Here is a 27,980-nt window from a genome sequence, read left to right on the forward strand (position 1 = left end):
AGCTTGTGATTTCCCTTAGTGATTAACTCACTGATTTCCAAAAGAGATGACACTGTACTCAAGGATGTTAGGAAATATGTAGCAGTGTACTGAGGTGTCACAATAACTGGGGGCATGCCACGCCCCCACACTATAGGCAAAGTGGGAGGGACTAAATATGCAAAACATCCTGTCATGGTTAGACAGCACCACCCTAAAGTCCGATAGTGATCCCTCTAAGAAATATCCTAGTTACTGCTCAAAAAGAATTTTTCAAAGTGTCACCATCACTGTTCATTTATGTTCATTTGCATTTCTTATTCTTTGAACATCAATCTGGGAAATCTTTCTACATATAGAAACATGAAAAAAAGATTAGTATTACTCACAATCATGACCTAAATTTTGTATCAGTTGGTTCAAGAAATTTTAACAATGAGGAACTTGTAATGGACTAAAGATTGTAGATGACTGAAATAGAATTTTGTATTTTTACTTAGATCTGGGTTTCCCCAAAAGAACTCCCCCCCCCCAAAAAAAAAAAAAAGAGAAATGACATGACAACAGACATTTGGAAACGAAGGCAAGCATACTGCATAGTTTTACTATCCTCAAAGCATAATATTTCAAATGCTGGACTCTTTCTTTTTTTGACAGCAAAGTGCAGCTTCAATAACAGAAAATAAAAATCAAGAGACTCCATGTACTTTAAAAAATTTGATACTAAAATGTTTAGGGAAAAATTACGTATGTGAGGTTTCCTTTAAAATAACACAAGAGGTAGCTGGTACAAATGAAACAATATTGGAAATGATGAAACAAAACTACTGACAACCTCCGAATTGGGTGGTGAGCACAATCAGCACTGGCATCATTATATTAAGTTGATCTTTCATTGTCTCTGTTTGAAAATTCTATCAAAATAACAAAAATAAGCACATATATTCAAACAATAAAAAATATCAGTTCAAGCTCATCAAATCTCCCTAAAACTCAGCACAAACTAATCTGTCTGAAATTCCAGGGAAGAAGTCATACACTCTGCAACTCAGAAAAGTGTTTCCACTTCCCTATTCCAAGTCCAGGGGCCCCTTTGCTTGAAATGCAGCTATTTTGCAAGACTTTGAAGACTTCTTCGAAATCAAGTGAGCGACTTATTTTGAAAATGGGAGTGATTTTACCTAGCAATAGCTGACACGGCACGATAAACTTAAGACTGGCCAAAGGCAACAGACTGCAGCAAAAGAAACACAACAGGCTGGAATTTGTCCATGATCAAAGGCTGGGGAGTGCAGGGGAGACCCGACACTCCCTCACACTCTTCTTAGCTACCATATTAAACTATGCCCTAGAACAGAAACCCAACCCCACACCTGAGGTGGAATGTCAGAAGTCTAAGAGGATTCCAAGACAGGTTAAATAGAAAAAAAATTATTTAAAACTTTTTACTAAAAGCAATAATACAAACTGAGTAAAAGCAGAAGCCCATAAAGAAGTTCAAACAGGTGAATTTCCTTCAGAAGGAAACTGCTATCACTGTACAACAAAAGCAAAACAGAGGAACACCATACCTGTTACTGCATACTCTTGATTACATACTGGCCAGATCATAACATAAACAAAAAAAATCTTGTTTGCAGTGAGCTCCATCCTCTTATTCAGTAACTACTGGAATTGGGGGAATAAAAACCAAAAAAAAAAAAAAAAAGAGTGCCTTTAAAAAGTCAGTCTCTATATTGCTTATCACTGGGCAATGCAATGTGAAAGCCAATTTTTCTATCACCTCTTACAGTGGGAAATACAGCTTCATCAGGGATAAGCACTGTACTGTACAACCCAAGATGGGATGACACAACTTCCATAAACTAATTGCTGTTTTTCCAAATAAGGCTACACACATACACAGGAAAAGTCCTATAAACACATGTAAGTATTAACACCCTGCCTGGAGCCCTACTTAAAAGCATAATGAAATCTGTGGAGCGAGCGTGGACTTACGTAATTGCAACATTGCTCCCATCTATAACAATATGCTTCAAGTCCGATCTCCCTGGTTCATTTTTTAATTCCAGCTTGTAGGGTACTTTCAGAGTATCTCGAAACCTTTGAACCCCGGTGACTGAAGAATCAATGGGATCCCAAGATCCTGCCAACCTTGCATCAGCAACTGAAGGTAACAGCTGGGGTGTTGGTGGAGAAAGGGGTGGACAATTTGGCTTAGAATGAGGAGAGCCACAATATCCTGGACGGTTTTCACATACAGACTTCGTATTACTTGGTGCAAGCAAGGGTTCCGCTTGCTGCTGTAGACCATTTTCAGGAAAAATTGTAATTCTGGGCTGGTGACTTGAAGCTCCTCTTGAAACGAAACTGACTACTTCTTTGGGGCTTGAAGGAGCAACACAGGGTGAAAGGCCATCGGTTTCAAGGTCTATGTTACAAACGTAGTTTGGGTTTGAACCCCAACTTTCTGGTTTCTGTTCTGCTGGCACTGTCCTGAAATTGTTAATTTTGCAATTTGAGGTACATGGTTTTGACTCTACTTTTAATGGCAACTGAGAAAATTTCTCTGTTGTATTTTGCTGTGTGTGAGTTTGTGTTTTCTTTGGAGTAGACTCTGTTATAAGCTCTTTTGTGTTGCTACAAACACCTTTAGTTTTGGTTTTGTTGGTCTCTGGATATGTACCAGTTGAAAATTCTCTGTCTTCTTGGAATCTTTTATTTTCCTTTTCAATTTCCTCTAAGAGCAGTAACGGTTCAGTGGCTGGACCATACTCTCTAATGACCTTTTCAACAATTTCTTGGGAATAACCCATTGTTTTAAAAAAGTTGACGAGGATATTGTATTCCATTTCCTCGGTAGTGTCTTTTACATCTGGACTTACATTTTCAGTATCAGCAGAAGAATCAGATAAGTCAATGATCACATTTCCAGCCGATATCTTACCCTCCTGCAAAAGCTCCCCCTCTTGAACATTTTCCAAAGAAAATTGTTTCTTGGTATGCCTTTCTTCAGAATCAGAAAATCTCCTTTTGTGACAAACTCTATCTTTGGAAAACGCTTCTTCATCTGGGGTTAGGCCATTTATTGGAACAGAAAGTACATCTTGTGAACTGGAAAAGATCGTGTCCATTTGTTTTGTAAGCTCAGAAACAGGAGTCCCAGCTGTATTTCTTGCATCTTCTTGCAAAACAGTTTCATCTCTGGAAATACTCAGTCCTGTGGCAGCATTCTGTGTGAACTCTGTTTGTTTTGAATCTCCAATTTCAACAACATCATCATCTCCTGTTTCACACAAATTCTCCTCACCTTGTGTGAGTGTCAAAAGTTCTTTTTTCAAGGAAGTAGGCAAGAGCAACAAGTCCACTGTGTAGTTGTCTGCACGAGCTTCAACAAATTGTTTAAATTCCCTTTTTACCTCTGACTCTTCCTGACTGCTAGGGAGGTTCTCATTATTCTCAAACAGCTTTACAAACTGTTGAACATGACTTCTAGCCATAACCACAGCTTCAGCACTTCCTTTGATGTCAAGCAGACCAATGTCTAGAATGCAGAGATCAGCACAGGTGTCCTGAATCAAGCTCTTCAGAAATAGGCTCTTGGCCCCAACAAAAATGCAGTGCATGGCTTTGGGGTAACATTCTCTTTCTTCAAGTTCAGGCTCACAGATCCCTTTAATATATTCCTGTAAAGAAGATAGAAATTAGATGAATTTACGAAATGTTTCTGTTACACATGTAACTGTTCAAACTGCCTAAAAATCAAAAGCATGCTATTCTTTTGGGGAAAATGCTACGTATTTTCTTTTAAAAGATTTATTACTTTATGTACACAGAACTGGGGTCCAGGCCAGAGGTGCAAGGGCAGTGAAAGGATTTACCAGAGTGGGGAGCAGGACAGGCAGATCAATGAAGTACACTACTGAGGGGAGCAGCGGGCAAGACAGGTGAGATCTGCTGTGCCATGTGGGTCACCTCCATGGCTGGGGATGGTACCTGTGCTGAGGTAGCTGTAGAGAGCTTCATAGTGTTGTGCTTTAACCCCTTGCGCCATCAGGGAGGGCCCAAAAAATTGCTGTGTTTTAAATAAAGATTTAAAATAACATACACCTTGCTTAATCATCTTCAGAGAAATCAAAAGCTTTGTATCTAGGTCTACAATGCAGGTATTTATAACAACATTCCAATATTGTATCTTACAATGTGATCTTTAGAGGTTTCCCAGCTATACAACGGATAATGGCCAAACTGGATTTATTTATTACATGGATAAAGAGACATCTTTGTTTGTCACTATTATGTATTACTATGACACAGTAAAGAGGTCAGATAATTATGTCAAAGTACTTGAAAACAAACCTTGAGTTTGATTTGCTACTATTGTCCTTGGCTTCCAGATAAAATAAATTGATCACTTAAAAATCAAACATATTAATTCAACAAAAAAAATTTCCCAGCTGGCTGGAACAATGTATACCCTATAATTTTATGGCTAGTTTTTGAGAAAGACCAGACTATTTAACTGCAGATCTAAACATAAAAAATCACAGTGCTAGGGCCCTCCCTGGTGGCACAATGGGCTAAAGTGCAGCACTACAAAGCTTCCCACAGCTACTGCAGCATGATATTTATGCTGCCCGCCAGGAAGGTGACCTCTCCTGACCCACCTGCTGCTACCATCAGCAGTGTATGTCAGTGGACCTGCCTATTCTGTTCCCCCCTCACCACCCCTCCCATCTCTGGCCTGTATCCCACTTCTTGCATGCAAATTTAAAAAAAAAAAACCTTTTTGACTGTTGGGTTGCTGTTTTATTTATTTTTAAATTTTTAAATGTATTCATTACATTTTTTTTCAATGTATGGTTTCCCCATGAAATTCTCACCACCAATTCACCCACACACCCTAACCCTAGTCCCCTGTGCTCTTCCCACCCCTGTCCTGGTCCTTCTCCCTCCTCCTCCCCTACAGAATGCCTCTGATCTATAGTTGCCTGATAATTTGGATTTTTAATTTATTATAGTTATTTTTTTCTCTATATTCCTCCTATAAGTGAGACTATTTGATATTTTCTTTTTCTTTCCAGCTTATTTCGCTGAATATAATCCCTTCCACGAGCTCCATCCATGCTGCTATGAAGGGCATGAGTTTATCTTTTTGATTGCCGAGTAACATTCCACTGTAAATCTTTTTTAAAATATCAGAGTGCTACAGAGTACTACCATTCTCGGATATAAAACTGAAGTGGGTTTCTAGTTAAATTTGGTATTGAAGGAGGACTGAATGAGGTAAGAGAACTAGGATTTTTAGCAATTAGGTTACTAATGAAAGCAGAGTGTTAAGCAAACACTTGTGTGCACACATACAAATAATAAAATTGGTAACTTGGGCAGGCCTTGAGGTGTTGCATGTATCAACAGTTCATTCCTTGCTACCAATGAGTACTATTCCACAATTAATCTACCGAGGGACAGACCCTCTAGTTGTTACTATTCGAGGCTATTAAAAATGAAGTGGGGGGGGGGCCCTCTCTGGTGGCGCAGCGGGTTAAAGCACAGCACTAAGAAGCTAAAGCCACTTCCACATGAGTTCGATTCCCACCTGCCCCGGAGGTGACCACATGGTGCGGCAGACCTCTCCTGACCCGCCCGCTGCCATCCTCAGCAGTGAACTTCGTCGATCTGCCTGTTCTGCTCCACACTCTGTCTCTGGCGAAGCCTCTCACTGCCCCTGAGCCTCTGGCCTGTACCCCAATTCTGTATGCACAAATAAATCTTTAAAAAAAAAAAATGAAGTGGGGCCCTCTCCAGTGGCACAAAGGTAAAGCACAACATTATGAAGCTAGTTGCATCCACTACAACATGAGTTTGATCCCCAGACCCTGAAGCAACCCACATGGCATAGCAGACCTCTCTTGTCTTGCCCACTGCTCCCCGGAGCAATGTACTTCATCATTCCACCTGTTCAGCTGCCCACTCTGTCTCTGGAGAATCTTCTCATCCTCTGCCTCTGGCCTGTACCCCAGTTCTGTATGCATAAATAAATCTTTTTTAAAACAAAAAAATAAAGTGGTTATGAACAACCATGTTTAGGTTTTTTTGTGGAACTAGATTTTAATTTCCTTGGGATAAATGCTAGATCATGTGTCAGAATGGCTATGCCATTTTACATTTCACTAGCAATGTCTTGCATCAGCAGTTGATACAGCCACTTTTTCGTTTTTAAGTTGCTCTAATAAGAATGTAGTGTATCTCATCACAGTCTTTGTTTACCTATCCTGAGCACCTTTTGCTATTTTCCATATACATTTTCTCTTTGGTGAAAGGTCTGCTTTAGAAAGTCCACTTTCTAAAAAGATTATTGGATTTTTCTGTGGAGTTTTGAGAGTTCTTTATATATCCCATCTGTGAATACTTCGCTAGATGTGTGACTTAAGAGGATTTTCTCCTGGTGGTGTTTGTCTTCAAAACCTCTTCACAGGGTCTTTGTTATCAGGAAAAGTCTGTAAGGAAGTCCAGTGTGTTGCTATCCCCCCCCCCATTGTCACAGGTCCCAAAGTTTTCTCCTATAATGTCTTCTCAAAGTTTTACACTGAAATCTATGGACCCATTTTGAGTGTTTTTTTTTTTTTTTTTAATTTATTATTAAAGAGGTGAGGTTTAGGTAAGGTTTATGTTTTCGCTTAGGACTCTCCAACTGCTCTATTACCATTTCTTAAAAGACCATCTTGACTGCATTGCTTTTGTGTTTTTGTAAAGTCAGCTGAAAAATTACATCAAAGCTGCATACTTCAAGTATATTCATTTTTTATCAAAAGTAAATTTAATTTTTTTTAAACATTGGGAAAAATATGTTGAGCCTGTTTCTGGGTTTGCTATTCCATCAATAATCTGTTCCTTTACTGGCACCATACAGTACTGGTTATAGTGATTATATAATGTCTTGAAATTGACAGTGATTACTTCCCACATTATTAAATTTTTTTTTAGCTATTCTAGTTTGTTCCTTTGCCTCTTTCCATCTAAAGTTTAGAATTATCTACTTCAGCCATTTGCATATTTGTTAACTTTGCATACTAATTCGAGGAAAACTACCAGCTATGGAGTTCTGATGCACGAAGATGGTCTACCACTCGTTTCTTTAGGCCTTTGATTTCTTTTAACAGCATTTAAGTTTTGAGCATACAAGTTCTGTATATGTTTATACCCAAGTATTTCAACTTTTAATTATCATTCATGTACTTTAACTTTGGTTTGTGTTCACTGCTTGTATATAGCAATACAATTAATTCACTTTTGGCTATTGATCACTTACCCTGTTATCAAGTCAAAGTCATGTTTAGCTATATAAGCCTTTCTTGCATAGGAAATTCCTCAGAATTTTCCATGCAAACAATTATGTCATCTACAAATATATCTTTTTTTCTCTGACAAATATGCCTTTTATTTTTTGCCTTAATGGGCTAGCTAGAACTTCCAGCTCTGAAGAGTAGCAGGAGAGCTGGTATGCTTCCTTTATTCACAACTTAAGGGAGAAAGCGCTCAGTCTTTCATTAAGAATGTTATTAGGGCCCTCCCTGGTGGTGCAGCGGGTTAAAGCACAGCACTGAGAAGCTAAAGCCGCTTCCGCATGAGTTCGATCCCCGCCTGCCCCGGAGGTGACCACATGGCATGGCAGACCTCTCCTGACCCGCCCGCTGCTCCCCTCAGCAGTGTACTTCGTCCATCTGCCTGTTCTGCTCCCCACTCTGTCTCTGGTGAATCCTCTCGCCGCCCCTGAGCCTCTGGCCTGTACCCCAGTTCTGTATGCACAAATAAATAAATCTTTAAAAAAAAAAAAAAAGAATGTTATTAGATTTTTTTGTAAAATGTTCTTTATCTTGCTGAGAAAGTAATCCTGTATTATTATTTTTCTAGGAACATGAACATGAATGAACACTGAAAATTGTTATACCAATTAACATACTATGGCAGTCCACTGACATGGTAGATTACATGGACTGATTTTTAAATACTGAAATAGCCAGGGAATAATTGCCTTTTGGTCAAGATGTATAATTACCTTATACATTCATGAAGTCTATTTGTTAGGACATTTCTGCATATTTTGTAGCTATGTTCTTGAGGGATTTGGGTCTGTAATTTTCCATTTCTGTGTTCTTTTGTCTGGCTTTAGTGTTAGGATAGTACTATTTATGAAATAAGGGCAAAAAGGAGTGTCCCTTACATTTTTCCGGAGATCATATAGAATTGACATTAGTTCTTTTCTAAACATTTTGTAGATGTCTGCAGTCAAACAACTTTGAATTTCACTTATGAGAATTTCAAGCTTGTTATTTCTATTTTGCATAGTGAGTTATGGTTGCCTGTACTTTCTGAGGAACTGATTTCATGCAAGCAGTCAGTTTTATGTATAAAGTTGTTTGTGGTATTTCCCTGTTTTGTTTTTTTCATGTAATTTATATCTTCTCCCTTCAGTGTTGCCAAGAGATGTCAATTTTACTGATTCCCCCCCAAAGCACAAGTTTGTTGTTTCACTTATTTTCACCAGTTTCTGTTTCTAATTTCAACAACTGACACTGTTTCCCTCCAACTTATGAGATTGCTCTTCTTTTTCTAGTTCCTGCAGGTGGGAAATGATATTACTGATTGAAACTCTTCTTTTTAAATCTACTACATATGCTGTGATTTCCTTTCAGACCATAAAGTTAGATACACTGTATTTCTGTTTTCATTCAGTTCAATGAATTTTAAAATTTTCTTGGTAGTTATTCAATATTCAAAAGTAATTGTTTAATTTGGAGATTTCCCTCTAATTTTTCTAGTTTGTTCCTTTGTGGTCACAGAACTCACTCTATATGATTCTTTTAAATTTGCTGATATGTTTCATGGCTCAGAATATGTCCTATCTTAATATATGTACACGCAATTGAAAATACTGTATATCCTCTTGTTACTGGGCAGTGTTCTATAAACGCCTGGTTAGTTGATGGTATAAGTTCTTTTATATCCTTGATCTTCTGTCCAGTGGTTCTATCAATTGTTGACAGAAGGGAGTTGACAACTATAATTAGGGAGTCAATTTCTCTTTCAGTGCTATCAGTTTTTGCTTCTGTTCCGTATCTTTACTGCTAGGAATATCACAGTATATTATGTGCCCAACGGATGTGCTGATCCTCTTTTTATGTAATATCCTTCAAAGATTACTTCATCTGACAATAATTTTTGTCACTTCAGCTCTCTTTAATTCGCTTAAGTACACTGGAAACCAGTTTCTTGAAGACATCACATAATTTAGTTACTTTTAAAATCAACTCTTGACAATCTCTTATTACTGTAATTGGTATATTTGACTATTTAATGAAATTATTGACTTGTTTTTTGCTTATTCCCTTTACCTATCCAATCCTCTTTTGTGCATACTAGTATATTTTCATGTTAAAATTTGCTAATTTTTTACTATATAGTGCTTATAATGGCCACGTTATCTATTATAATACATATACTTTCTTATTAGCAGGCCACTTAAAACTGATTTCTATAATTTCAGAGGAAAATATAAACCTGACCACTCATGCAAACCATGTTGCTGTTCTTTAAATTTTCCACATGTTAATAATGAGCTGACTTCTTGGGGGCCTTTCAGGCCTGGGAGAAACTTAGCCTCCCAGCACTGTTAATTCCTAGGAGTGGTGGCCATCCTGCCGGGAGCATGACTGTCACACGCAGATTACCTGATGAGTCCTGCTGCCAGCCATGTTTATAAATGCCTGGTTAGTTGATGGTGTTACTGACTTCTTTTATACCCTTGATTTTCTTCTAATGGCTCTCTTGTTAGCTGGATGGTTCTATCTAACTCACATACCAAGACAGTACTCCCATGGCCTAGTATCAAGCCAGGACTGGGTACCAGACAAGTAGAAGGAATCTTTATACTGAAAGCCTACTGAAATTACACAAGCTAGTCCATTCTAAACTATATATCCTGCTTTGTCCTGCCTTTCCTCTAATTCTCAATCTTAAGTCTCCTCAATGTACTTTTTCCCAGATATCTTTATGATTTTTAACTTATCTTCTTCGTTTATTTTTGGCAGTGAAGTTCCTAAGTATCTGGATATGTAATTCCTCAAGTTTATTATTTGAGCTTTTTGAATCATCACTTCTGCCAAATTGGGGAGTCTTTAGTCATTATTTAATTTTTTGTTTTAGTACCATACTCCTTCCCCTTTACCCGTTTACCTGTTCAGAGTGTGTGACTTCTAGTGCTCTACCTTCAAAACTCATAGACTCTCTTCTGTCATCTTTACTTTAAAACCAAGTTCACCTAATTTGTTTTATTTAGGTTACTGTATTTTTCAATTTCAACTGTCGCTCTGGTTCTTTATTATCTTCTATTTCTTTTCTATTAGTTTAAAGAGTATATGTGACTGTATTTATCTTTATAATGTTTTAAATTCTTTGTTAGATAATTCCAACATCTGTATCACCCTGACACTGATGTTCCCTGTTGTTTTTCATGAGTTGATTGTTTTCCTAGCTTTTATACAGGTAAAGAAATTTTGAATATTCTGAGACAGTCTTGTTTAAATCTCATGATGAATGTTGACACTTTTTTCCAAGCAGGTCATTCACTGACCTAATAGGTTCAGGGGGCAAGATGCAACCAACTCTCTGATAAACTGCTGTGATTTCAATAGCAATTTATCAATAGCTCTCAAAGTCTCTGCATAAGTATTTTTATCTGTCTACATGTGTGGTAATCAGTGGCTAGTCTGGAATCTGGAGTGGTGGCTTTTCTGACATTTCAAGTCTCAAAAGTCTTTCTTATGCTAATGAGAAACAGATCTATGCATGTAGCTTGAAAGTGAATCAAGGAAATCAGGAAACACCTTTCATGGACTCAATTTCCCGTGTGCTCTCTCTGCTGTCTTTCAGAAAAGCTGATCACGACTACACACCTGAATCGCCATCAACAATTAGCTTACCTGGAGAGAGATAAAGGGCCTTCTACATAAGCAAGACCTTCAAAACACAAAGGCTAAGTCTCTAACTGATCCATGGTAAAATTCACCAATCAAGAGATCATGCCCAAACATAAAGCTGCGAGCTGACTTTTCAGATGGACTATGAAACATAAAATCAAAACTTACATCAAAACAAAGACTCAAATGTGAAGCCAGAAACAAATGAAGCAGAAGACCAAATAGCAGGAAGCAAGGATAGAACAACTTCAAAACAGTCAGTGCATTCAAACAGACAAAAGATGAAAAATGATTCATGAAAGAATACAAAAGGGCCTTCCTTGGTGGCGCAGCGGGTTAAAGCACTGCACTGAGAAGATAAAGCCACTTCCGCATGAGTTCGATTCCCAGCTGCCCCGGAGGTGACCCACATGGCGTGGCAGACCTCTCCTGACCCGCCCGCTGCTCCCCTCAGCAGTGTACTTCGTAGATCTGCCTGTTCTGCTCCCCACTCTGTCTCTGGTGAAGCCTCTCACCTTCTGCATCTCTGGCCTGTACCCCAGTTCTGAATACATAAATATTTAAAAAAAAAAGTAATAGTAACTATGTTAGCCAATTTTCCCTACACAATTCAAACATTTGCTTTCTGCTCTGCATTTCCCTCAATCCCATTTCTAAAATGCCTATCAAGTTCCTTCCCAAGAGTGGTGTGATAACCACCCCACAGGAAAGGACTTCCCTGCAGGACAGCTGAGTATAATCCTGGAATAGGCTCAGGGGTCACGTTCACTAGGTATCCTAGAACTCATCCTCATTTTATCTGTAAATTTCTGAAATTCTACAGCTTCTGCAGCTGCCTTCCTGAAATTTACTCTCTGTTCTTACCCAAATAAAATGTTCAGGTTCCATTTCTGTCACTGCTCTCATTCACATTTCATCCAGAGATCTACATACATGAATCCCTTCAACTGCCTTTCCTTTTTCATTTAAAAAATTCATGGACCTGCCATAAATTCTTTCTCCTTGCTTCTCTTTCAGTCAGACTCTTTCCTCAGGTCTCAATTCATCATTTCATTTTCGCCCACCCTGTCCCTCTCCCCACACAGCTGTGGGTTTTCCTGGATCCTATAGAACATTTCCTTCAGCCCTACTGTCTATGTGTGGGACAACCATTCCGTGATTTTCACCTTCACTTTTTGACAGACACAGCCTAAAACTCCATTTCACTCTCACCTCCTAAATCTGGATTCTGCCATCTGTCAAGCTGAAACCACTTCTTGAATGCCAACAAAGACAGCTACTGCCAAACCAACCCAAAAGTCCCTCCTGCAGTTCCTACTTGGGTTCTCTATAGCATTTACTACTGATCAACTTCTCAGTAAGATCCCTTCTCTCCACATTTCTAAGATGCCACAAACAGTCTTAACTTCCAGTCTAACTTGCCTCCAGAGTCCCATGCTCGCTTTCCCACCAGCTATTGCCCAGGGTTCCGTACAGGTCTCTCTCAACAGCATTCTCACACTCTTCCAATCATAAATTCAATTTCTCTAGGGATAATGCCAAATCTCGACCTCTTAAAAAAATTATTTATTTATGCATACACGAACTGGGGTACAGGCCAGAGGTGCGGAGGGTGAGAGGATTCACCAAAGACAGAGTAAGAGTAGGGAGCAGAACAGACAGATGTACTGGAACACACTGCTGAGGGTGGAGCAGCAGATGACAAAGGAGAGGTCTGCTGCACCATGTGAATCACCTCCCTGGCTGGGGATCAAACTTGTACAGCAGATAGCTTCATAGTGCTGCACTTTAACTCATGCCATGGCGGGGATGGGCAAATCTGCCCTGGACATTTCCACTCAACTCTCCCACAAGTAGCTCAAACAGGTCTGAATCAGGCTCAAAGCTTTCCTTTCACTCCCCTTTTGGTCAAAGTTCTTTTTCAAGGATACTGTTACCTAGATTCCAAGCTCCCTTCTTCCTTCTCACCATATGTGATTCTTTAAAAACTCATCTCGTGTGAATACTACAACCAACTCTAAGCTCACATTTGCCTATGTCTGGAAGTACACCCATTTCACTTCCTTGCTCCAAAGGTCCTGAAGCTTTTCATCACAGGAATCATGTCTAAACTTAGAACCATATTCAAAGTCCACTGTGATTTTCACATTAGCTGTTTTCTTATTTTTGAAACCTAATTTTAACCTTCCCTTCCACTCTTACCCAAAATATCTCCCAAGAATAGGGTTGGGGGGGGGGGAGGCTCACATTAACTTGTCCTCTATACACAACAGTTTCTTATTTAAGCACTAATATTTATCACCAATCTACCAGCCATTTATAGGGACTGGGCTTAGTCGTTTAACACAGTCATTCTCAACCAGCGGTGACTGCTCTGACTGCACTGGCCATGTCAAGAGACTTTTCTTGTTTTAAGTGAGGGTATGTTCCTGGAATACTGAAGGAGAGGCCAGGGATGCCGCTAAACATCCTACAATGCACAGTAATTCCCTAAAATGTCAATAACCTGTTGAGAAATCCTAATCCATAAATGCCTAATAAGTAACATGTAAAAGCAGGAGTTGGGAAGTTTGGGAACATACCTTTCACTGATAAGGGTCTGGACCATGAAGCTACACATTATCTACCTCAAACACATCAAAAAGATATCCCTAAAAATTATAATTTACTACAGTTTTAACCAATTTGTTTCCAATGGAGCAGTTTAATTCCAACTTTTTTTCTTTTGGTGGTGATAAAATAATACACAGACTCTCAAATGCACTTTAAAATACTTTTATGTTCTTGCTGGTTGCCACATCCATGAGATACCTTAAAATCAGATTTGTAACTTAAAAAAAAAAAGTTACACTTCAACAGTACTGGAGGACCCACAAAGATCTGCCAGGGCACCTGCCTGGCATTACCAGGCTGAAGCCAAAAGGGCACTTCACTGACTGTGTAAAACTCAAAGCATGGCAAATTTCAGTTCCGAGAGAATGCCAGCAGGAAGAGAATTTTACTTGCACCATTTCCCTTATTTTCTTCTGATTGTGTTTTTTTTGCTTTAATGACTCTTGGCCATTGGCCCCACACCATAATAGCTGAGGGTGGGCAGTTAGTTAACAAGCTACCAGTCAGTGCCAGCTGTGCACTTTACTCGCATGAATCTAGACCTCAAGAATCTGGTTTTATGGTCTGGCCATGTGGTAATCTGTCATTAGACAACACAACACAGGGATCTGTTTTCTGTTGGATAAGAGATTACAAGAAAATCTGGTTTTAATTTGTTCTTTTTGTACAAAAGCACGTTTCAGGACCACTGAAGTGAGCAACCTTTGACCTGTGGCTAAGAGTGCAGTATCAATGTAAAATATATCCCTACCTCCAAGAGTGTCAATAATTTAGATTACAAACTCCCTTTACTTCCAAAGGGAAATAAATGGGTTACAAACCACTGAGCCCTTTCTAAGTTAAAAAATGCTGTTGTTCATGGCCCTCCCTGGTGGCGCAGCGGGTTAAAGCACAGCACTGAGAATCTGAAGCCACTTCCGCATGAGTTCGATTCCCGCCTGCCGCCTGCCCCGGAGGAGACCACATGGCGAGCCAGACCTCTCCTGACCCGCCCGCTGCTCCCCTCAGCAGTGTACTTCGTCGATCTGCCTGTTCTGCTCCCCACTCTGTCTCTGGTGAAGCCTCTCGCCTTCTGCATCTCTGGCCTGTACCCCAGTTCTGTATGAATAAATAAATAAATCTTAAAAAAAAAAAAATGCTGTTGTTCAAAATGGATTTAATGCTTACATGAGCATACAGTTGGACAAAATCATTCAACACAACTCTGTCATAAGTAAGTGCTGAATGCTGCACGTGATTTAATGAATACTGTACTGTCTGGGTTCTCACCATTAGTATACACAGCCAAAAGTACCTGAGGCCTGAAGAATGTTTCAGGTATTTAATTAAAACAGCTGCCAGGGTCCCTCCCTGGTAGCACAGCGGGCTGGGGCGCGGCACTGAGAATCGAAGCTAAGCCAGGCCGAGGACGCTTCAGCGCAAGTTCGATCCCTGCCCCAGAAGTGACCCACATGGCGCAGCAGACTTCTGTCTGACTGCTGCTCCCCTCAGCAGCGTATTTTGTTGATCTGCCTGTCCTGCTCCCCACTGTTTTTGGTGAATCCCTCACTGGCCCTGCATCTCTGGCCTGCATCCAATTTCTGTATGCATAAATAAATAAAAATCTTAAAAACAAAAAAAACTGTTGGATAATGTGGGCATTTCAGTGATAGGGCCACTATTTTCTCTTTCTGGATGAAACACAAGAATACCAGGAAGGGACCTCCTGAGTTCAGTCTCAGCGTGATCAGTACTTCGGCCTGAGTTGGATCCTAGCCAAGGAGCTGACCCACATGGCGCAGCAGACCTCTTCTGTCTTGCCAGCTGCTGCCACCAGCAGTGTCTTTCAGTCAATCCACCTGTTCTGCTCCCCACTCTGTCACTGGTGAATCCTCTCACCTCCCACTCCAGGCCTATGTCCCAGTTCTTCCATGAACAAATAAATATATAAATCTTAAAAAAAAAAAACAAAAACAGACAAAGGGCAGAAAGAAGGCTGTTTACGCTCATGACCACGGTGTTCACCAGGAGCTGCTCCTAGCTGCCAACGGCCAGCATCACAAAGGCATCACAGAGTATCTCTCCCAGCAGGCGCATGCACAGTGCTTCAGCACTATCAATTTTGCAATCAAAATTGTTAGGTCAGAGTCCAAATATATGAAGTTTTCCAAATAATCTCTGTTCTAATTGGTTTGAAGCAAATAATAAGCACTTATATAGATCTGTAATGTACTCACCTGGTAAGCACAAAAACCCACAAAATTCAAAATCACAGAAACTGATTTCAAAAGCATTTTTAAGAATCCAGATTTATATAACAAAAATAATCCTTAGACAAATTAGTCTGATATGACTGTTTAATACTAGCTAACTTTTTTTTTTAATTCTTTCCCTGAATTTATGAGCTTCAACTACAACACATAATGTCTATTCATGAAAAGAGTAACCTGAACTTCACAAACTTTGCTGGACTGGTCAGATAAACTAATATAAGTCACATGTTGAATTATAATAGCGACAATTTTGTTGATTATCCAAAGTTCTATGTTGCCCAGTAGTTGTCAACTGAAGCAAATTTCCAATATTCTTCCCTAACTTTAACGGCTAATTAAGGGTTACTCTTGGATACATGGTAAATCCCCAAGTGAGAAAGACACCAAGCATAAACACACAGAGACATATTATCTTTCTTATATAGCCACAGTTCGATGCTGCATCCAATAAAATCAACAATAATTTCCTTAGTTATCACTGAATAACCCAGTCTCTATGTCTTTTTCCAACTGTTCTAACTATTCTGATTTTATTTTTCACTATAATTGCAGTCAAATTTCCTTGTTCATTGCATACACAGTCTCATACAGTCCCAGTCTCATGCTCTTTTTAGTATAAGGCTTCCTTTACTCAACATATTTTTTTTTAGATTCACCCTTGTCACTTCATTTATCAGTAATCTTTTATATTGCTGAGTAGTATATTTCTGAAAGCCTTTTACATTTAAACCACTCTGGCATTTTCCAAAGGTCCATAGGCAATCACTCACCTTAAAATAAAGAGTTCTAAAACTCGTTTATTCCTTTAGAGTATATAGTATTTGCTTAAATAGCTTAACAATGCTAAACTGTATCAAATTAAAAAAGAAAATGGATCTACTTTTATTGAATCTATTTACTCTTCATGACAATGTAGTTATAGTTATGGTCCATTAAGAATCCATCCTCCCTTTGTAAAATTAAACAAATTCACAGGGCAGTCCAGGCCTTAACTAGTATTTAAGAACAAATCTCAATTTAACAAGGCATGGCAAAGTCACTATGAAAAATCAAGAGCTGCAGTTCGCACATGGACAAACACTCAGGAAACTAGCGTGGCAAGCGGTCCATGCATAATGTGTCCCAGGTGTAAATCAAGTAACTTTCTGGCAGGTCAGAAATCTTACCAGAAACATCAAACTGCATAAAAGATACAGGTCAAGAATATAGATAATTTTCTTAAATTTTTGTTTGTGGAAGTTTTCTAACTTTAGAACAGAAAAGTCAAAAAAGACGACTAAAAAAAAAATCAATAAACCAACTGGTCACTGAAAATGCAACCTAAAGTTCCTTACGAAATTCCCAGAGAGGGCAATATGTACTAGTCACAAATACCAACAAATTCACTGAGGCTACGGTCTGTGTGTAGAAGATCAAGAGTAATCCTTGGACATTATTTATGATCAAAAAGGGTCACAATTAACAAAAATCACAGAAACTTTGGAAATAAAGGGATGGCTGTATATTCTTTCAATGTCATACTGGAGAACTGTCCAGGAGACCGAACACAGATTACTTACTATCTAAGGTATCACTGTCCAAACGAACTTTCTTCAATGACAGAAATGGACTATTATTTGCACTGTTCACGTCAGTAGCCACTAGTCACACCAGGTCATTGGGCATTTATAATCAAGGAGCTGAATATATCATTTCACTACATTTTAATTAAGCTAAACAGCCACCTGTGGCTGTGACTATCATCCTGGGCAGTGCTAACGCGGTCTTTAGACTAGTCTCATACAATCTCTAGGAAATAAGTCTTTACATTTTAAAGGATTATTAAAAAAAAAAAAAAAAAGGTGAGAAAGCGGCTTTTGTGTGACCCACAAAGTCTAAACTGTTTATTACCAGGCCCTTTATAGAAAAAGTTTGCTAATGTATTCTCTAGGTTACGATGCCTTTTATTTGACATACTACTTATAGTAACACATATTTAGGGCCAGTATCTGTGAAAACTAGTTATTTGCAGATTTTGTCTAGTAGAGACACAATGTTTTTTGCCTGGTATAAAAGATAAACCAAAGACTACGGTTTTATTACCTTGCAGGGCATTAACCAGTCTATATCCAATCTAGCAGTCCTATTTCAAAATTCTTTATTATACTTACTTCCTCGAATGCTCCCTGAACTACTTACCCAGTCCAACTCATGTCCTCACTAATGAGTTACTCCCTCTTTTCCTCCCCTCCTTCCTAAACCAGAGCTAGAGCTCTATGCTCTCTTGCAACCATGAGGAAAAGGCCAAGAGAACTGCAAACTTTCATTCCAACAACTGCTAACCTCGATTGAGTCTTGGGCCCTCTTAAGAGAAAGAAAATGAAAACCCTGTTTTGTACAGGCTTCTAATATTGCAGCCAAATCCGTTACCCAATTGATGTCTCATTTGATTACAACAAAGTAATACTTCACTATCTTCATTTAAAAAAAATAATAAAAATACTGTGAACTAACCAAGTTGGTTCCAGATAGACAAAGACAAGATGGCAAATCAAAACCACAATGAGATAATACCTCAAACAAATGAGAATGGCCATATCATAAAGACCAGAAACAAGTGTTGGCAATGGTGCACATACAAGAACTCTTATAAGTTGTTAGCAGAATGTAGTCTAGTCTGCTATCTATGGGAAACAATATGGTGAATTCTCAAGACATTAAAAATACATTTAGGGCCCTCCCTGGTGGAGAAGCGGGTTAAAGCACTGCACTAAGAAGCTTAAGCCACTACCACATGAGTTCGATCCCCGCCTGCCCCGAGGAGATCCACATGGCGTGGCAGACCTCTCCTGACCAGCCCGCTGCTCCCCTCAGCAGTGTACAACGATCTGCCTGTTCTGCTTCCCACTCTGTCGCTGGTGAATCCTCTCGCCCTCCGCATCTCTGGCCTGTACCCCAGTTCTGTATGAATAAATAAATAAATCTTAAAATAAAAATACATTTACCAGGCCCTCCTTGGTGGCGCAGCGGGTTAAAACACAGTATCAAGAAGCTAAAGCCACTGCAGCACGAGTTCGATCCCCACCCCCAGGTGACCCACATGGTGCAGCAGACCTCTCCTGGCCCACCCACCCGCTGCTCCCCTCAGCAATGTACTTCGTCAGTCGGCCTGTTCTGCTACCCACTTGTCTCTGGTGAATCCTCTCACTGCCCCTGCACCTCTGGTCTGTACCCCAGTTCTGTATGCATAAATAAATAAATCTTAAAAAAATTTACCACCTAGCAACCCTCCTCCTAGTTATACAAAAACACAAAGAATACAAAACACAAACCCGAAGGGACATATGCATTCCTATGTTCACTGCAGCACTATTTAAAGAGCCAAGTATAGGAACAAACTATGTGACCAACAAAGTGGACGAAGGTGTGCTCTGTGTGTGTGTGTGTGTGTGTATAAGCAACAAAAACAATGGAATACTGCTTAGTAATAAAAAGATGAACTTTTGCCTTTTGCAACATATATGGAACTGGAAGAGATAATGCTAAAAGAAATGAGTTAGGAAGAAGACAAACACCAGAGGATTTTACTCACATGGAATTAAAAAAAAAACAAAAACAAGTAAAGGAAAGGCAAAAATAAATGCATGATATCTGACTGCGGAACTAAGGCTCCCAGAGGAGAGGGTGGGTGGTGGTAGCAAAGGTGGGAGGGAGCCCAATGGACTATAATGGAAAAGAATTGGTGTTTTGGTGGTGTGAGGTGTGATAACATACATCTGCACACTGTGACGTGTATCGCCACAACACAAAGTATAGTGATACAATAAACAGTTAAAAAGAAAATTTAAAAAGAAAGGATAAAGATGTCAGATGACTAGTATAAGGAGCAGATTAGCAGATAAGGAGTTTCTACCAAAAGATGCCATAATCACAACCAACTCATGTAGATAGCTCACATGTAAATTCACACAGCTTTATTCATCAACTAATATAAATTACTAATTTGGTCAGCTATAAGACGGAACAAAACCTCTACATTGAGAAGAACCTCTTAAAAAGAGTTAACAATTACATCATTCACTTTCTTTGAAAAGGATTTTCCTGTGCTGTTTCCATGACATACTTTTTTATACTGTAAAGAGTCTCCCACTTTGCTTTTGAAATGCATGACTGATAACTTCAAGTAATTGCATTACTTTAGTAAAATACCAAAAGAACAAAATGTTGTGCTTGATTTCATTAAAACACAACCACATTGGCTGGTATGCAGACAGGGAAGCAGAACTAAGCCATGAGCAATCTGACCCCAGCATCGTCAGTGTCGGTATCCTTTATTTCAACATTCTGGTATACCCCAAAAATATCAACCATGAGAAATGACTGAACCACTGTTTAAGATGTTCACAACCATAGTGAGTTAAAAATTCTAGGAGGGCCCTCCCTGCTGGCACAGCGGGTTGGAAAAGCTAAGCCAACCCTAGCCTGGCTGCTTCAGTGCGAGTTCAATCCCCACCCTGAGGTGATCCCTCTCCTGACCTCCCCGCTGCTCCCCTCAGCAGTGTACTTTGTTGATCTGCCTGTTTTGCTTCCCACTCTGTCTCTGGTGAAGCCTCTCACTGCCCCTGCCAGGCCTAAGGTATACATACATAAATAAAATCTTAAAAAGAAAAAAGGAAAAAGAAAAAATTCTAGGAAGTACAGGATGGGCCACAAACCTCCTTTCTGGTATCAAAACAAAATATCCATGCCACTACCTATTATTACAATTACAAATGATTTCCTCCACAAGCAAACTACCATTCTAGAGTTCATCCATGAAACCTGGTATACTGGGACCTGACAAAAGAAGATGAAACACACAGGCTCTATCTTAACCATCTTAAGTCAGTGTAGTAACAGGCCCCTTAAACTGCCATTTCCTATACCCTTATCTCCCTCTTACTCCATGACTATGTAAGTAAAAACTTAAAGGCCGGGTAAAGGACAATTACCAATTCTTAAGACCCTCTCTTTCACTTCTCCTCACAAATTAAAAACCGACTGGATGTTGGTCCACAGTAGTATTTTCTCTGCTGTCCTGTAATTTCAATATGAAAGATTAACTAGTCCTCTAATTAACCTCCTTACAAGCTCTTCAGTGTGGCGTTCCTGGAGATGAATTGTGCCTCATGATGTTTGCTCAGTGCTGGGCGATGATGCTTAACAAACACCAACTGATAGAAGAGCTGGGTCTCGCAAATTCCCCACCCTAAAGGTTCACAAAGCATCTTCAAAGTGGCAGCCACACTTCTTTTCTCTACTGTTTGTTAACCTCCCGAGACAAGCTCCTGGCTCACAGCTAAAGCACCCGATTTCCTATACGGACCTTGGTGACGTCTGCATTGCATCATCTCCAGATGCCTCACACTTTTATCTCATCTATCTTCTCACTTCCTTACGTTGAATGAAATACTTGCACTTCGCCCCCCACCACTGTGACCCTTTAGCCCTCAGTCATCCTCAGAATTCTTCCATATGTAACATTATGATTTCTAAAATTCTTTTCTCACAAACTCTAGTATTCTCCAAATCTTAGTGAGCTTGTCCTTTGCATGCGTGACTGCCAAGTCTACTAAGGTCCTGCCCTTTATTCTCACAGCTCACGAAGCCCCTTCTACATTCATCTGCCTCCTCACCAGTCTAAACCCCTCCAGGCTGTTAGCTCCCTGGAAGCAGAAAGTCAGGTTTGCGAATTTGTTTACTGTACTAGCCATTTCCTGTGTCTCACTTTCCCTTGCTCAAGGGGACCTTAGATCCCTCAGTCCTTGTGTGATTCCCCCACAAATCCCCATCGTGGGGGAATCAACATCTACTTGAGAACTTCTGGATTATGATAAATTCACACCACCTAACCTTCAGTTCAACAGTCCTTTTTTTGTTCCGTTTTCCAACGTACTTCCAATAGCCCACTTCATCTATCCAAACACGTTCCCATATTCGAGTTCTCATCCCCCCTAGGAGTAAACTGGCTTCTGATTTTATTTACTCAGACAGTATTATAGACCACTGAGGCTTTCACTGCCTTCTCCAAACTGAAAAATCAGTATCTACCCCAATACTGTCTCCTACTACGGAAAGCAGAGGTCCTGAGCAGGCAATTCAGAAGCCAAATCTGACAAGTTTTGTTGTGCACCTTAGTAGCTTTTTGTTTTTTTAGACTGTATCTTAAAGAATACATTAGTGGAAAATTATTTAGATAAAATTCACAGCACACATTCTGAAAACATAAATTAGTTGACTTTAAAAAGATTATTATGAAACCCATGTACCTGGGAGGTCAGACATCAGCGGACCAAACTGTCTAGCTGAGCACAGACATGTCCTCTGGGAGGGCACAGGCCACCAGTTCCTCCCCTATCAATCAGCCATTATCTCTGCACTTTCCCCACCTGGTACTGTGACCTAGAGGAAGCCTCCTAATTCTCCTCACATCCCAGGGCGGGATCGCCTCTTTATTTTCCTCCTTCCCCACCACTGCCAGACTCTCAGATTATTATCCTGCTTTGCGCCTTCTGTCTGTGCACTAGGCAGCACTAGGAAGCTGTATCACCCCTTCCTCTCTGAAAGTCAACCGCTCAATCTCCTTTGTCTTCTTAGTCAGCCACCAGTGACTCCGCCCCTCCTGTTACATCTGTAACACCTTGCACAAAGGCCAAAGGTTAAACAGACAGTGCAATACTGTTTCCAAGTTTGTCTCCTCTGCTACCAGTGGGTTTCTCCAGGTGAACAGACTGAAGATAGTCCACAGCGCTGCCTTCTGGTTTTCTTTGCATTTTCAGAAGTTACCGCTCTAGCTCTGATGGTAATGTAACATCATGGTAATAGGTGCTAAACATTTACCCGATTTTTTTTTCCTTTTACAAACTGCTTTTATTTATTTTTATAATATATTTTTACATCATTTTGTGCGTTTTTCCATCTCAGTTGTAATCCCTGTGGGCTTCTATCACCAAATTACCCATGTGCTATCACCATAGTCCAGTGCATTTCCCTCCTCCCACTGTTTATTTATTTATTTTTAAAGATTTTATTTATTCATTCAGAACTGGGGTACAGGCCAGAGATGTGGAGGGTGAGAGGATTCACCAGAGACAGAGCAGGGAGCAGAGCAAGCGGATCTACGAAGTACACTGCTGAGGGGAGCAGCGGGCGGGTCAGAAGAGGTCTGCCACGCCATGTGGTCACCTCCGGGGCAGGCGGGAATCGAACTCATGGGGAAGAGGCTTTAGCTTCTTAGTGCTGTGCTTTAACCCGCTGCGCCACCATGGAGGGCCCCTCCCACTATTTTTGATCCCATTCCCCACACCACCCCATAAAATGTCTCTGGTATATAGCGGTTCTTTATTATTATTATTATTTTCTTGCCTGGTCTGTTATACTTCTGCCACGAATGAAATCATCCAGTATTTTTCCTTTTCTTTCAGGCTTATCTCATTAAGCATGACCTTTTCCAGCTCCATTCATGTTGCTGCTTAAAAGCATGTGTTTATTTTTTTTGATTGCTGAGTAATATTCGATTGTATGTGTACCACATCTTTTTAACCCAGTCATCTACTTTTGGGCTTTTGGATTGTTTCATATCTTTCCAACTGTAAATAAAGCAGCAATAAACATGGGGATTCACCCCCAATTCTTTTACTTCTATCTTTACAAACCAGCAATGAACCACATGGAGTAACTCTAAGTCTGGAGCGTAAATGTTGGCAATGGTGGCATTTCATAGAAATATAAATATGGGCCCTCTCCCTGGTGGCGAAACGGGTTAAAGGGTAGCACTACGAATCTATCGCTGCCAAGCAGCAGAGTTCGATCCCCACCCAGAAGGGAGCTGACCCACAGGGCATGGTAGACCTCTCCTGGTCCACCCACTGCTCCCCTCAGCAGAGTGCCTGTTCTGTCTCCCCCCCCCATCTCTGGTGAATCCTCCCATACTCCACAACTCTGGCCTGTACCCCAGTTCTATATGCACAAATAAATAAATCTTCAAAACAAAAAACGAGTCATGTAAATCTGGGCCCTCCCTCCCTGGTGGTGCCAACACCCCGAGGGCCAGCCACAGCAGCTTCAGTGCGAGTTCAATCCCAGCCAGAGAAGTGACCCACATGGCGCGGCAGACCTCTCCTGACCCACCTCCTGCTCCCCTCAGCTGTGTACTTTGTCCATCTGCCTGTTCTGTTCCCCACTCTGTCTCTGGTGAACCCTCTCACCCCTCTGAGGCATCTCTGGCCTGTACCCCAACTTCATATGCACAAACAAATCTTTTTTTTTTTTTTTTAAAGATTTATTTATTTATTCATACAGAACTGGGGCACAGGCCAGAGGCTCAGGGACGGTGAGAGGCTTCACCAGAGACAGAGTGGGGAGCAGAACAGGCAGACCGACGAAGTACACTGCTGAGGGGAGCAGCGGGCAGGCCAGGAGAGGTCTGGCTCGCCATGTGGTCTCCTCCGGGGCAGGCGGCAGGCGGGAATCGAACTCATGCGGAAGTGGCCTCAGATTCTCAGTGCTGTGCTCTAACCCGCTGCGCCACCAGGGAGGGCCACAAACAAATCTTTTTAAAAAATAAAAATAAAAGTAAACCTGATGGCATCACTCAAGTTGTCACACCCTTCCGTAACTGTGTACTGCTTGCCTTCTTGGTAAAATCCATGATCTTCAACAGGCCTCAAGTGCTCTGTGACCAGGGCCCTTTACTGCTGTCCTTTTTCTCCATTTCCTTCCTACACTATAGTAGCACTGCATGACTTCACGTTCCCCTGATTCTGCAAATGCTCTTCCCGCCGGGGAATTCTCATTCACCCATTAGCACCCAGTGGGCAACCCTTCTGCTCCTATGTGTTAAAAACAAGAATCACTTATGCTAAGCCCCACACCACCGAACTGAAACTTAGTTTTGGCTGTTCCAGAAATGGAACCATAAACCAGTCATCTAGGAATCACCTGATCAGCACTAGTCTGAAAAGCCCCCATTACCCCCTGAAGAAAAGCACACCCACTGTTCACTAACTATATTCCTTGTGTCAGGGCCCTGTCTTAAGTCTTCAGTGTACCTCCTCGTGGCCCTTTCCTACAACCGGGTGGGAAGGTGTCCATTCATAAAGCTTGAGTAAGGCAATATGATCTTTAAAACCATTCACCTCAGGTTTTTTATGTTTTGTTTTTTCTTTAATGGTGTACATGCTTTAAACATTAAGTGCACCACTCTCCCAGATCTGTCTACTCTACTAGGCCTGGGGTTCCCTGTGGTCAAGAAGCAATAACTAGTGTACTTCCTGACGAGTAAGTTTTTTAAAGGTAGTCTACCCTGGCCCTATCAACAAACAGCACATACAATGTGCCCACCAGCCTTCCTGCCAGCAGGGCTTACGGCTTCTCCCTCATTCCTGCATTTACCCAGCCTGGTCGCTGGGCAATCTGGTCACTCCACCATGTCCAGTTCTAATACAATACAGCCCCTTATACAGTGGGGTCTTCCTGCCTCCATGTAGAGCTTCAAACAAATCCTTCCCTTCTCCAAACTCCTCACTGACTCTTTCTTATAAGGCATCTGGTCCCCGGAAGAATCACCTCTCACTAGGGGGTGTGACACTTCCCACTAAGATACTTCATGTTTTCTAGCTTCTAGGCCTTTTTATCACAACCACCTCCCCCTGGGACTCTTCCCCTAGCTCTTCAAGTCCAACTTCAGTGCTGCTTCTTTCAACAAATTTCCCCTTTGACAAACCTGCGGACCACTCTTATAGAGCACGTGACTTTTTTTAAACCACAGGACACTATCTCTGTCTACCAAGTAGCCCCACCTCACCTCTTTCTAGCCAATGGGGACTGAACAAGCTCTGCACATTCTTCTCACTCCATCATTTGCTAAAGGGCAGTGAAACAAGATATTTACAAGAGAAAACCAAAATAAACTACTAGAGGGGACATAAAACGGCCAATCTCATCTTATTCTAGCCAGACTCTACCAGTTAGCTATTGAAAACTTCTTCCCTCCCTCTTCCAGTTGAACTTAAAACTGCAGATGTTCAAATCTGCTTTCCTGTTAAGTTTTCTTTCCATCAAAAGTATATTTAAAGCAGGTCCTCCCTGGTGGTACAAGGGGTTAACAAAGCACATGAAGCTATCCCCAGCAGGGAGTGACCCACATGGCACAGCAGAACGCCTGCTGCTCCCCTCAGCAGTGTGTCTGAACAGATGGGCCTGATCTCCCCACGCGGTCTCTGGTGAATCCTCTCACCCCCTATACCTCAGGTCTGTATCCGTGTTCTTGTGTGCGTAAAATAAGTAAACCCTGGCCCTCCCTAGTGGCGCAGTGGGTTAAAGCACAGCACTGAGAATCTAAAAAAGCTGATTCGGCATGAGTTCGATTCCCACCTGCCCCAGAGGTGACTACATGGTGTGGCAGACCTCTCCTGACCCGCCCTCTGCTCCCCTCAGCAGTGTACTTCGTAGATCTGCCTGTTCTGTTCCCCACTGTCTCTGAAGCCTCTCACCGCCCCTGAGCCTCTGGCCTGTGCCCCAGTTCTGTATACACAAATAAATAAATCTTTTTTAAAAAAAAAAAAAAAAAAGCTTAAAAAAAAAAGTAAATCCTTAAAACACACACACACAATTAACTCCAAAATGAACTATCAAAACTGAAAAAGACCTGAAGTGTACACTGCACTTTTACTGGTGAGTCTCCGGGTGGGCGGGGCGGTGGGAAGGATCACTGAGAGGTGAGAGGGTTGAATTATGATTAATACATGTCACAGCGATCAGTGGGCAGGTGACACACCACCAAGACACTGTAAGCAACACCTTTTCCAAGTAGCTTATGCTGAACTCTGCAGCAAGGACTGGCAAGAGAAGCAAAGCTGGGAGGTCTGGCAGGAATAGCAAGGTCCTTCTGTATCGTAGGGGAAAGCTTTTGTGCTTGGAACGCGACGTGAGGAAAGCTGAACTGGGGTCAGTCAAAATACGCAGGAAGGTCAGTGAGATTAAAGACAACCACAAAGGTTTAAACTGAGACACACTAAATTCCAGAATTGGGAAAATAAGATGGGGGCGAATAATAAACATTTTGTAAATCAGGTTAGTGTAGCTAGCAACAGGAGGGCGGCCCCAGTAGGTCTAAGAGCAGAAGGACTTTGGGTGAGTGGGTCAGTCTAGCAGGAGGGAGGGGGCACACCAGAATGAAGGCCCAGCAGCAACTGTGATTAAGCGCATGAAAGAGACTTTCTGAAGAAGTAACAGAACTTAGCTTCTGTCACAACGAACTTTTTAGCCCTGGGGAGTAGAAAGATGCCTAGCTGGGGAGGAAAAAGAAAGAGGAGCCTCAAAAGTTGTCCAAAATCAGGTAGCTGGTTTAAAAAATTTAACAACAGAAAAACAAATGTGATTCAACAAACTACACTATTTTAACTTAAGCTGTGGAGGAAAAAAAACACAGTTAAGTGTCCTACCCCCTCTAAATAAGTGAAAAGCAGGCATCCAAATGTCTTATCTAAGAAGATTAGGAATTATGGCGAATTAGACTCAAGGGCACTGAACTATCTGAAGTGGGGTGCCAAAAACGCACTCCTCCCTCTCCCCTCCCAAGACTGAACTTCCCAGAGCGTCCATCGTCCACACCTTCCCCAGGCAGGTACTCAGAAAAGGGCTCTGGAAATAGATTCCTGGGTCTGAAGCCTGGCTCTCCCACCCCAACCCACCACCTCAACGTGGCAACTTAGATTATCTGGGCTGAGCAGGTACCTCAACTTGCAGCGTTCTGGCTTGGGGAGGAAGGAGAGTAGCTGAAGGTGCAGAAGGGGTCTAGCCTGAAAAGCTGACTTCGACAGAAAGCACCGCACCTTTCTCAGTTTCAGTTTCCCCAGCTGTTGAGAAAGAGATGGGGGAAGGGAGGAGAATGAAATCTCCCTCACTGGATTTTAGGGTTCCATTTGGCGATCCTTTCGACGTCCTGGGTACAACACCTGCCGTAGTGTGGCCACTAAGAGCGTCTGTTCACGTCGGCACAAGGAATCGTGCCATCTTCAACACGACTGCTAAAAGCCCTGCCTCGTTGGTAGTCCCTGCGCACTTTACTGCCGCGGTTTTGTCCGACTCTAGAAGCGGTCTGACGCCCACCAAAGGATGAGACGAGACCGGGGTGCGG

General features: G+C 41.2%; 1 protein-coding gene across 1 annotated transcript in view; it reads right to left on the reverse strand.

Moving 5' to 3' along the window:
- The window catches only part of N4BP1 (NEDD4 binding protein 1), a 120,216-nt gene that overhangs the window by 18,624 nt on the left and 73,612 nt on the right, over nucleotides 1–27,980 (reverse strand). Inside the window, exon 4 of the mRNA XM_004690323.2 lies at nucleotides 1,978–3,665. Within this exon, the coding sequence (XP_004690380.2) occupies nucleotides 1,978–3,665 (1,688 nt within the window). The remainder of the gene's footprint in view (nucleotides 1–1,977; nucleotides 3,666–27,980) is intronic.

The sequence above is a fragment of the Condylura cristata genome, unplaced genomic scaffold, assembly GCF_000260355.1.
Source record: "Condylura cristata isolate star-nosed mole 26May11 unplaced genomic scaffold, ConCri1.0 scaffold00028, whole genome shotgun sequence".
Lineage (NCBI taxonomy): Eukaryota > Metazoa > Chordata > Mammalia > Eulipotyphla > Talpidae > Condylura > Condylura cristata.